General features: G+C 43.3%; 1 protein-coding gene across 5 annotated transcripts in view; it reads left to right on the forward strand.

Moving 5' to 3' along the window:
- LOC134341158 (CUB and sushi domain-containing protein 1-like) overlaps nt 1-12,493 on the forward strand; it is a 2,430,601-nt gene that overhangs the window by 2,331,660 nt on the left and 86,448 nt on the right. For all 5 annotated transcript variants that reach the window (XM_063038952.1, XM_063038962.1, XM_063038968.1 and 2 more), the window contains one exon: nt 2,613-2,795. In XM_063038952.1, the coding sequence (XP_062895022.1) occupies nt 2,613-2,795 (183 nt within the window). The remainder of the gene's footprint in view (nt 1-2,612; nt 2,796-12,493) is intronic.

Here is a 12,493-nt window from a genome sequence, read left to right on the forward strand (position 1 = left end):
TTTCAACATTTAACAGAAATTTGGATAGGAGGTGTATAGAGGGCTGTATCCAGCTGCGAGTCAATAGGACAAGGCAGATTAATAGATCAGCATGGACCAGATGGGCTGAATAGTCTGCTTACGTGCTATAGTGTTCTATGATTCTTTGAATATTCAGTAGCAGAGAAGGTGGGGGAGCAGTGGGTATAACAAATGGAATATCTCTGATAGGGAGAGACCAAATGGGTTAATGGGGGTAGTTACAGGCACACTAAGCTTCTTTGTGCAAAGCCTTGTAACTGATGAGGCTGTGGATGACACAAACAGAATGTGAAAACCTGGCCAAAATGATGACAGACTAAAATGGTTGATTCTGATACAGACAGAAAGAAGGACTGAACTAGGGCAGCAGAGCAGTTATGACAGCACCAGGGACCCAGGGTCAATTTCTGCCGCTGTCTGTAAGTAGTTTGTACATGACTGTGTGGATCTCCTCCACGTGCTCCAGTTTCCTACCACATTCCTAAGATGTACAGCTGAGTTAATTGGTCTCATGGAAGTAATTGGACAGTGCAGATTTGTTGGACTGGAAGGGCTTGTTACAATGCTGTATTTCTAAAATTAAAAATAATACATAAAGATCTGGCCTTTTCTATAGAGTCATGCAGACTACAATATGCCCAGTCAGAAGATGGAGTCATAGATTCAAAGAACACTCATCATCATCGTGGCTTGGCTTCGTGAGCGAAGGTTTAGGAAGGGGGCTGCCCACTTCTGCTGCAGGCTCGCTGATAGCTGATGAGGCCAATACGGGACAGGCAGGTCCAGCCACAGCGGCTGCAAGGGAAATTCTGTTCTGGGTTTGGTGCTGCTGTATCACGGTTCTTCCTCCTTCTCCTTTAGTCCTCAATGCCAGCCCTGCATGCGTTCTCCAAGGAGGAGACAGACTGGTGAATGGTGTGTTGCCAGGCCTCGCAATCGGAGGCTAGATTAGACCACCGGCGATGGTCAATGTGACAGGCACCAAGGGATTTCTTCAGAGAGTCCTTGTCCCTCTTCTTCGGTGCCTCTCTGTCACGGTGGCCAGTGGAGAGTTTGCCATACAGCACAGTCTTGGGCTGGTGATGATCCTCCATCCTGGAGATGTGCCCTGCCCAGCACAGCTGCGTCTTCAACAGCATGGCCTTGATGCTGGTGACCTCCGCCTGTTTGAGGACTTCAATGTTGGTGTCAAAGTCACTCCAGTGGATGTTGAAGATGTTGTGGAGGCAGCGCTGGTAAAAACGTTCAAGGAGTCGTAGGTGGTGACAGTAGGTGACCCATGACTCGGAGCTGTACAGGAGAGTGATCAGTACAACAGCTCTGTACACGCTGACCTTTGTGCCTTCCTTCAAATGTTTGGTGTTCCAGACTCTTTTGTACAGCCTGCCGAATGCGCTGTTTGCCTTTGCCAGTCTGTTGTCAATCTCTTTGTCGATCCTGGCATCTGATGAGATGGTGCATCCTAAGTAGCTGAACTGGTGGACTGTCTTCAGCTCTACCTCACCGATGGTGATGCAGGGAAGGTGGTAGTCTTCCTGAGGTGCAGGCTGATGGAGAACTTCTGTCTTCTTCAAGCTGACTTCCAGTCTGAAGAGCTCAGCAGCCTCTGTGAAGCAGGATGTTATACGCTGGAGGGCTGTCTCTGTGTGGGCAGCTCAAAGAGTACTACAGTCTATTTCGTCCATGCTGAACTATTATTCTGCCTTGTCACAATGACCTACGTCTGGACCATAGCCTTAACCCCTCTAATCCATGTACTTATTCAAACTTCTCTTAGATGCAGTGTTGTTCCTTCAGTTTGTGATGGGATTTGTTGTAACTGTACTGGAGTAGGAACATTAAAATGCCCTCATTAATTCATCTGGTCTCACCCTATAAGTGATACTTCCCCTGTTCTAACCTGCCCTCTCCCACCTTCTCCCCAAATGAAAGCTATCTTGTTTCTGTTCCTTTCAGTGATCTGACAAAAGGTCTGGGACCTGCAATGTTAACCGTTTCTCCACCCACAGATGCTGTCCAACCTGCTGAGTATTTCCAGCATTTTCTGCTTTTGATTTCCAATCTTCCAGCTTATGGACTTTTCCAGAATGTTGTGACTGGTTTAACATTTCTTTATTGCATTTGACTGCACTCAAAGTAGTTATTAAAACTGCATTTCTTTAGTTGCATCTTGCCTTTGAAACATTTTTATATTTATTTAGCATTACAGCATAGTAACAGGTGCTTTCAACCCAATGAGACTGTGCCAACTTATTAACCACATGTGTCTAATTAACTCATACATTTTTGGAATGCGGAAGGATACTGGAGCACCCAGAGGAAACCCATGTTAGTCATGGGGAGAATGTACAAACTCCTTACAGACTGAAGTAGGAATTGAACCCAAGTTGCTGGCATCACAAAGCGCTATGTTTCTGTACCATGTCTGAATACACTAGTGAACAGAAGTTGCCACCTTGAATCTTGGCCATGGCTAACTTAAAGTATCAGTTAAATATATGTTTGCTGTATCTCCGTTAGAACCATATCAAAATATTAACTTCGCCAATATTGTTAGTTTGAATAATATGTCCATCTGTGCTTCCTTATAGGTGATAGTGCTGGCTTATGTGGAGATCCTGGCATCCCAGTTCATGGTTCAAGACTAGGTGATGAGTTCAAGATAAGGAGTCTCCTGCGCTTTAACTGCGAAGCTGGTTATATACTAAGAGGATCTTCGGAACGATCCTGCAAACCAGATGGATCCTGGTCAGGAATTCAACCAGTGTGTGAAGGTAGGCATTGTGGTAAGACAAATGAATAGAAAATAATTGAACCCAAGATCATCAACAAAAACAAAGGAAGACTTCATAGGTAGGATGTGAAAGCTTTAGAGATGGTGCAGAGGAGATTTACCAGGATATTGCCTGGATTATAGAGCATGCCTTATGTGCAAACGTGGCACATGTTTTAATGCACATGTGACAAATAAAGCTAATCTTTAATCTTTAACAGGAGCAAGGTCATTGCCTATTACACAACTGACTCCACCGAACAAATGTCTACAAAATCAACTACTTGTATTTCATGAAAAATTATTTGCATAAGGATTCATTTACATGCATAGTTAATACAGACATTAGGAACATTTTAAAATATTTACAACTGGCACATTACAACACTTGCATACTATGTTCAGAAGACAATATAGAAAGATTATCTTTATTCATCACATGTACATTGAAACATACAGTGAAATGCATAGTTGGCATCATATCAAATCAGCAAGGATTATGCTGGGCAGCCTGCAAAAGTTGCCATGCTTCAGTGGCCAACATAGTATGCCCACAACTCACTAACCCTACCCATATATATATATTAGTTTCAATTGGACTGGCATAGTTTTTAAATAGGCTCTGGAATCAGTAATGCTGATGTGAAATGTCACTGCTTTTTTTTAAGAGTAGCTTTATTTCTACTTGTACATCAAAACGTACAGTGAAATGTCATTTATGTCAACAAATAACACAGTCCATGATATACAGGGGGTAGAGTACAACATCAAGCTAGGGTTCAATAGGTGGGTAGCTGGGCAGTGCAGCTTGTTGGGCTGGAAGGGCCTGTTCTGCACTGTATCTTGAAGTAAATACGCAAACATGAGGAATTCTGCAGATGCTGGAAATTCAAGCAACCCACATCAAAATTGCTGGTGAATGCAGCAGGCCAGGCAGCATCTCTAGGAAGAGGTACAGTCAACATTTCGGGTCGAGACCCTTCGTCAGGACTAACTGAAGGAAGAGCTAATAAGACATTTGAAAGTGGGAGGGGGAGGGGGAGATCCAAAATGATAGGAGAAGACAGGAGGGGGAGGGATGGAGCCAAGAGCTGGACAGATGATTGGTAAAAGGGATATGAGAGGATCATGGGACAGGAGGCCCAGGGAGAAAGAAAAGGAGGAGGGGGGAAAAACCCAGAGGATGGGCAAGGAGTATAGTCAGAGGGAGAAAAAGGAGAGTGAGAGAAAGAATGTGTGTATATAAATAACGGATGGGGTACAAGGGGGAGGTGGGGCATTAGCAGAAGTTAGAGAAGTCAATGTTCATGCCATCAGGTTGGAGGCTACCCAGACGGAACATAAGGTGTTATTCCTCCAACCTGAGTGTGGCTTCATCTTTACAGTAGAGGAGGCCATGGATAGACTTATCAGAATGGGAATGGGATGTGGAATTAAAATGTGGCCACATTTTAATAAATAAATGGCTTGCCCACAACTCACTAACCCTTCTGTATGTCTTTGGAATATGGGATCAAACTGAGCACCCAGAGGAAAGCCACATAATCGCAGGGAGAATATACAAGTTCATAAGAACATAAGAAATAGGAATAGGCAGAAGCAAGAATTCAACCCCCAATTGATGAAAACTGGCACTGTAAAGTGATGCACCAACCACTCAGAATGTTACTATGTTATCCTTTTGTAACCTCCTTCCTTTGGACCTTTGTATTGGTCAACCTGGTCAGAGTTGGGAGACCAGTCTATGGTATGAACTGCCAGAGGAAGTTTTCAAGATGGTACATTAATAAAATTTAAAAGACAGTTGGGAAGGTACGTGGATAGGGCAGGTTTAGAGGAATGGCAATCTTCTTCCACATGGACCTGTTGGGCCAAAGGGACTATTTCTGTGATGTGTAACTCCATGGTTCCACCTGAGATTGTTCTGTATCATAGACCCCTAGATTTTGAAAGCTTGAGGTTGTTTGTAGTTTGTGATTATTAAAGATTCAAAATCAAATCACAGAACTTCTTGATCCTGTTGATGTGTGGGAGTGGCTGTTTGTCAAAATCACCGTGTAAATTGTCACTGAAGGTTTTTAAAGAAGAGGGATACAAAATTATGAAGGGTATAGATAGGGTAAATGAAAACAGGCTTTTTTCACTGAGATTGGGTGAGACCAGAACTCGAGGTCATGATTTAAGGGTGGAAGGTGAAATGTTTAAGTGGAACATGAGGGGGTCCTTTTTCACTCAGAGGGTGGTGAGAGTGTGGAATGAGCTGCCAGTGTAGGTGTTGGATGCAGTTTCAGTTTCAATATCTAAGAGAAGTTTGGATGGGTACATAGATGGGAGAGATATGAAGGGTTATGTTGCAGATGCAGGTTGGTGGCACGAGATGGAATAATAGATTGGCTTGGGTGAGACAGGCTGAAGGATCTGTTTCTATTCTATAGTATTCTATGAATCTATCCTTGCTCAATTAAATAAGATCCAAGTGAATAGAAGTTGAATTGATGTTTGCTGAAGGGAGAGCTCATAAGGCATTTTCGGGTTGGAGGTGCAACCGTTCACCTTCTGTCTAGGTAGCCTCCAACCTGATGGCATGAACATAGATTTCTCCAACCACTAATTTGCCTCCTCCCCTTCCTTCTTCTTCAATTCCAAACTCTGCCCCCCCCCCACCTCTTCTCCTCACCTGTCTATAGCCTGCCCTGGTGCTTTTCCTCCTTCCCCTTCTCCCATGGTCCACTGTCCTCTCTTATCACATTTTCTACCTGTCACCTCCCAGCTTCTTACTTCATTCCCCCTCCCCCACCCACTTGGTTTCACCTGCCAGCATCTAATGTACACCTTCCCCTACCCCCAAGTTTTTATTCTGGATTCCTCCCCCTCCCTTTCCAGACCTGATGAAGGGTCGACTGTTCATTCTTCTCCGTAGATGCTGCCTGACATGCTGAGTTCCCTGGCATTTTGTTTGTGTTCGTCATAAGGCATGGCTGGCTCTGGGTGAGAAGCATAGTTAGTCATTGATGTGACTGGAACAGAGTTACAAAGAGAACAATCTGGACTTTTTCACCCCAATATATGTAGTTATTCTGATTTAGGACAAACAAGTTCTTGAGCCAATGTAAATAACATTATTGTTGCTGGGTCAAGATCATGGAATTCCCTCCCTAACAGCACTGTGGGTGTACTTTCACCTCAGGGACTGCAGCAGTTCAAGAAGGCAGCTCATCACCACCTTCTCAAGAGCAACTAGGGATGGGCAATAAATGCTGGCTTAGCTGACAATGCCCATATCCCATAAAATAATACATTTTTAAAAAGGCTACAGATGCTGAAATCTGTAGCAACTCATCATGGCGGATTTTGATCTCTAATATTGACAATTCCTTCCCCCCAACGCTCCAGCTGCTTGCTTGACCTGCTGATTTCCTGCAGCAGATGGACGGGTTAGGATTAGTGAGTTGTGGGTTGGAGAAATCTATGTTCATGCCATCAGGTTGAGTTGCAAAAACATAGCAACTCTTGCGCTGCTCAGCCCAATCATTGCTGACTATATTTAATGCAGACATAGAACATAGAATACTACAGCACAGGAACAGACCCTTCGGCCCACAATGTTGTGCCAAACCAATTAAGTTAGTAATCGAATGGCCAACTAAACTAATCTCTTCTTCTTACACAATATCCTTCCGTTTTCCTCACATTCAAGTGCCTTTCTAATCATACCTTAAAACTCCCTGAAGTTTCTGCCTCTACTACCACCCCAGGCAGCACATTCCAGACATTCACCACTCTCTGTGTAAAACAACTTGCCCGTCACATCTCCTTGTGTATTATCCCTTCTCACCCTTAAATACAAGCCTGCTGGTATTAGACAGTTCAACATAGTTCACACATGTTCTGTCTGTGCTACTCATAATCTTATAAACCTTTATCAACCCTCCTCTCAGCCTCTGCTGCTGAAGAGAAAACCTTTTGTTATATCCTATGGCCTCTAATTCAACAATACATTTCACTGTGTGCTTGATGTATATGTAACAAACAAAGCTAATCTGTCTCTCAGCAGATCAATTCATGCTCCAGTTACCAGCATCAGTAGTCTTCTGTACGTTGCATGTGATGAGTAGGTGTCAACGTAAGGCTATAGTCAAAGTCAAAGTAAATTATTACCAAAACACACATGTCATAAATAGATATACTACCCTGAGATTTATTTTCTTACAGGAAAATAAAGAAATACAATAGTACACTCAGTGGCCACTTTTTCGCACCTCATGTACCGAATGAAGTGGACACTGAGTGTATGTTTATGGTCTTCTGCTGCTGTAGCCCATCCACTTCAAGGTTCTACATGTTGTGAATTTAGAGATGCTTTTCTGCACACCACCGTTGTAATGCGAGCTTGTTTGAGTTACTGTCGCCTTGAACCAGTCTAGCCATTCTCCTCTGACCTCTCTCATTAACAAGGTGATTTTGCCCATAGAACTGCCATTCACCAGATGTCTGTATTTTGTACCATTTTCTGTAAACTCAAGAGACTGTTGAGTTCCTGTTTTTATATGTAAGGATATTCCATTTAGAATTGTGAATTCTTTTAAATATTTGGGTATTATCATTACAAAAAAAAAGGGATCTTTATAAAGCTAATGTAGTTCCTTTATTGGACTCTATGAAACAATTATTTTCCAGATGGAATCCTCTTACACTTTCTTCAATAGGTCGTATTCATGCCGTGAAAATGCTGATCTTACCAAGATTTTTATATATTTTTCAAAATATATCTATCTTTCAAACCAAAAATTTTTTGATCAAATTGATTTTGCTATTTTGTCCTTTATTTGGAATAATGAAAAACCAAGAGTTAATAAGTTTCATTTACAAAAATCTAAAGAAGATGGTGGACTCGTGTTACCTAATTTAAGATTGTATTATTGGGCTGTTAATATTCAACAATTATATTTTTGGTTATATTGTCTCGATAAGAACCAAAAACCAGCTTGGATTGATTTGGAATTTAAAGCTATTAATCAATTTTATTTAACTTCACTGTTAGGAGCTCCATTACCTTTACAACTTGGTAAAATTTCCAATTTAAATTTCTACCCTGTTATTAAACAGTCCTTACGGACTTTTTAATTTAAATTGTCTAGTCCCGTATTTCGAAATTTGCTATTTAAACCTTCAATTGCTGATCCCATCTTTCTTTTACGGAGAAATAAGGGGATTTGTTCTTTTGCAGATTTATTTAGCGATGGTCGATTGATGTCTTTTGAAGTGTTAATTAGTAAATATTCTCTCTCTCACACACATTTCTTGCAATATTTACAGGTTAGATATTTTTTACAAAAATATGTTTCTACGTTTCCATATATGCAAGAATCTGATTTGTTGGACACCATTTTGAATATGAATCCCTTAGTGAGAGGCTCCATTGGTAGAATTTATAATTTATTTTTACTACAAAAAGATAACCTCTCACTGCATAGAACCATAGAAACTACAGCACAGAAACAGGCCCTTTGGCCCTTCTTGGCTGTGCCGAACCATTTTCTGCCTAGTCCCACTGACCTGCACACGGACCATATCCCTCCATACACCTCCAATCCATGTACCTGTCCAATTTATTCTTAAATGTTAAAAAAGAACCCGCATTTACCACCTCATCTGGCAGCTCATTCCATACTCTCACCACTCTCTGTGTGAAGAAGCCCCCCCCAATGTTCCCTTTAAACTTTTCCCCCCTCACCCTTAACCCATGTCCTCTGTTTTTGTTCTCCCCTTGCCTCAGTGGAAAAAGCCTGTTTGCATTCACTCTATCTATACCCATCATAATTTTATATACCTCTATCAAATCTCACCTCATTCTTCTACGCTCCAGGGAATGAAGTCCTAACCTATTCAACCTTTCTCTGTAACTGAGTTTCTCAAGTCCCGGCAACATCCTTGTAAACCTTCTCTGCACTCTTTCAACCTTATTTATATCCTTCCTGTAATTTGGTGACCAAAACTGAACACAATACTCCAGATTCAGCCTCACCAATGCCTTATACAACCTCATCATAACATTCCAGCTCTTATACTCAATACTTCGATTAATAAAGGCCAATGTACCAAAAGCTCTCTTTACGACCCTATCTACCTGTGACGACACTTTTAGGGAATTTTGTATCTGTATTCCCAGCTCCCTCTGTTCCACTGCACTCCTCAGTGCCTTACCATTAACCCTGTATGTTCTACGTTGGTTTGTCCTTCCAATGGCAATACCTCACACTTGTCAGTATTAAACTCCATCTGCCATTTTTCAGCCCATTTTTCCAGCTGGTCCAAGTCCCTCTGCAGGCTCTGAAAACCTTCCTCACTGTCTTCCTCACCTCCAATCTTTGTATCACCAGCAAACTTGCTGATCCAATTTACCACATTATCATCCAGATCATTGATATAGATGACAAATAACAATGGACCCAGCACTGATCCCTGTGGCACACCACTAGTCACAGGACTCCACTCAGAGAAGCAATTCTCTACCACCACTCTCTGACTTCTCCCATCGAGCCAATGTCCAATCCAATTTACCACCTCTCCATGTATACCTAGCGACTGAATTTTCCTAACTAACCTCCCATGCGGGACCTTGTCAAAGGCCTTACTGAAGTCCATGTAGACAATATCCACTGCCTTCCCTTCATCCACTTTCCTGGTAACCTCCTCGAAAAACTCCAACAGATTGGTCAAGCATGACCTACCACTCACAAAGCCATGTTGACTCTCCCTAATAAGCCCCTGTCTATCCAAATGCTTGTAGATTCTGTCTCTTAGTACTCCCTCCAATAACTTACCTACTACTGACGTTAAACTCACCGGCCTATAATTTCCCGGATTACTTTTCGATCCTTTTTTAAACAACGGAACAACATGAGCCACTCTCCAATCCTCCGGCACTTCACCCGTAGACAGCGACATTTTAAATATTTCTGCCAGGGCCCCCGCAATTTCAACACTAGTCTCCTTCAAGGTCCGAGGGAACACTCTGTCAGGTCCCGGGGATTTATCCACTTTAATTTTCCTCAAGACAGCAAGCACCTCCTCCTTTTCAATCTGTACAGTTGCCATGGTCTCACTACTTGATTCCCTCAATTCCATAGATTTCATGCCAGCTTCCTTAGTAAATACAGACGTAAAAAACCTATTTAAGATCTCCCCCATTTCCTTTGGTTCCGGACAAACTGACCACTCTGATCTTCAAGAGGACCAATTTTATCCCTTACAATCCTTTTGCTCTTAATATACTTGTAAAAGCTCTTTGGATTATCCTTCACTTTGACTGCCAAGGCAACCTCATGTCTTCTTTTTGCCCTCCTGATTTCTTTCTTAAGTATTTTCTTGCACTTCTTATACTCCTCAAGCACCTGATTTACCCCCTGTTTTCTATACATTTCATACAACTCCCTCTTCTTCTTTATCAGAGTTGCAATATCCCTTGAGAACCAAGGTTCCTTATTCCTATTCAATTTGATTTTAATCCTGACAGGAACATACAAACTCTGCACTCTCAAAATTTCCCCTTTGAAGGCTTCCCACCTACCAATCACATCTTTGCCAGAGAACAACCTGTCCCAATCCACGCTTTTTAGATCCTTTCTCATTTCTTCAAATTTGGCCTTCTTCCAGTTCAGAACCTCAACCCTAGGACCAGATCTATCCTTGTCCATGATCAAATTGAAACTAATGGCGTTATGATCACTGGAACCAAAGTGCTCCCCTACACAGACTTCCGTCACTTGCCCTAATTCGTTTCCTAACAGGAGATCCAATATTGCATCCCCTCTAGTTGGTACCTCTATATACTGATTTAGAAAACTTTCCTGAACACATTTTACAAACTCTAAACCATCTAGACCCCTAACAGTATGGGAGTCCCAATCAATGTATGGAAAATTAAAATCCCCTACCACCACAACTTTCTGTTTCCTGCAGTTGTCTGCTATCTCTCTGCAGATTTGCTCTTCCAAGTCTCGTTGACTATTGGGTGGTCTGTAATACAATCCCACTAATGTGGCCATACCTTTCCTGTTTCTCACCTCCACCCATAAGGACTCAGTAGACAAGCCCTCTAATCTGTCCCGCCTGAGCACTGCTGTAATATTTTCCCTAACAAGTAATGCTACTCCCCCACCTTTCATTCCTCTGCCTCGATCACATCTGAAACATCGGAACCCCAGAATATTAAGCTGCCAGTCCTGCCCCTCCTGTAGCCAAGTTTCACTAATTGCTGCAACATCATAATTCCACGTGTCAATCCACGCCCTCAACTCATCCGCCTTCCCCGCAATACTCCTAGCATTGAAATATATACACCTCAGAAGATTTTTACCACCACTCACAACTTTTCTATCAGCGGATTTGCTTAAACTTTCAATATCATTTATTTTCACCCCTGCCACACTGTCAGCTCTGGCACTCTGGTTCCCATCCCCCTGCAAATCTAGTTTAAAGCCTCCCCAATAGCACTAACAAACCTCCCTGAAAGGATATTGGTCCCCCTGTGGTTCAAGTGTAACCCGTCTCTCTTTTACAGATCCCACCTGCCCCAGAAGAGGTCCCAATGATCCTGAAATCTGAAACCCTGCCCCTTACACCAGTTCCTCAGCCACTTGTTCCTCCTCCAGAGCATCCTATTCCTACCCTCACTGGCACCTAGCACAGGTAGCAATCCTGAGATTACCACCCTTGAGGTCCTGCTTTTCAACTTCCTACCAAGCTCTCTATACTCACTGTCCAGGTCCTCTTCACTCTTCCTTGCTATGTCATTGGTGCCTATGTGCACCACGACATCTGGCTGGTCACCCTCCCACTTCAGAATGTCATGCAATCGATCAGAAACATCCTTGACCCTGGCACCTGGGAGGCAACAAACCATCCTGGATTCTCTGTCACGACCACAGAACCTCCTGTCTGCACCTCTAACTATCGAGTCCCCTATCACTACCGCTCTCCTCTTTTCCCCCCTCCCTTCTGCACTGCAGAGCCAGACTCAGTGCCAGAGATTCAGCTACTGCAGCTAGTCCCAGGTAAGTCATCCCCCTCCAACAGTATCCAATGCGGTATACTTGTTGCTGAGGGGAATGGCCACAGGGGAACCCTGCTCTGCCTGCCCTTTCCTCTTCCCTCGCCTGACAGTGACCCAATTTCCTGTGCTCTGCTCCTTTGGCGTAACTACCTCCCTGTAGCTACGATCTATAATCTCCTCATTCTCCCGAATGATCCGCAGGTCATCCAGCTCCTGCTCCAGTTCCCTAACGCGGTTTGTCAGGAGCTGCAGCTGGATGCACTTCTTGCAGGTGTCGTTGTCAGGGACACCGGAGGGCTCCCTGACTTCCCACATCCTGCAAGAGGAGCATTCCAACATCCTGCCTGGCATTCTCTCTACGCTAGACAATCTGAACAAAAAACTTACCAGAACCTACCCTGGCCTCTGCCTGTTCTCGCCGAAGCCTGTTTGAGCCAAAGCCGCCCCACTCTGACTCAGTCCACTCCGACGATGGCCGCTGTATATGGTGGTCTGCTTTTTAAATCTTGGCGCGCTATGTCACGCGTCTGCGCAGTGCAGACCCTTCTCCCCGAGCAGTTCTTTAAAAAAAAACGACTTTTTCGACCCGAAATTCTTCCGCTCACTTCTTCAGCTACTTGCTTCCACTGAAACAAGAACCGCTG

Source organism: Mobula hypostoma, chromosome 2, assembly GCF_963921235.1.
Source record: "Mobula hypostoma chromosome 2, sMobHyp1.1, whole genome shotgun sequence".
In the NCBI taxonomy this organism is placed as follows: Eukaryota; Metazoa; Chordata; class Chondrichthyes; order Myliobatiformes; family Myliobatidae; genus Mobula; species Mobula hypostoma.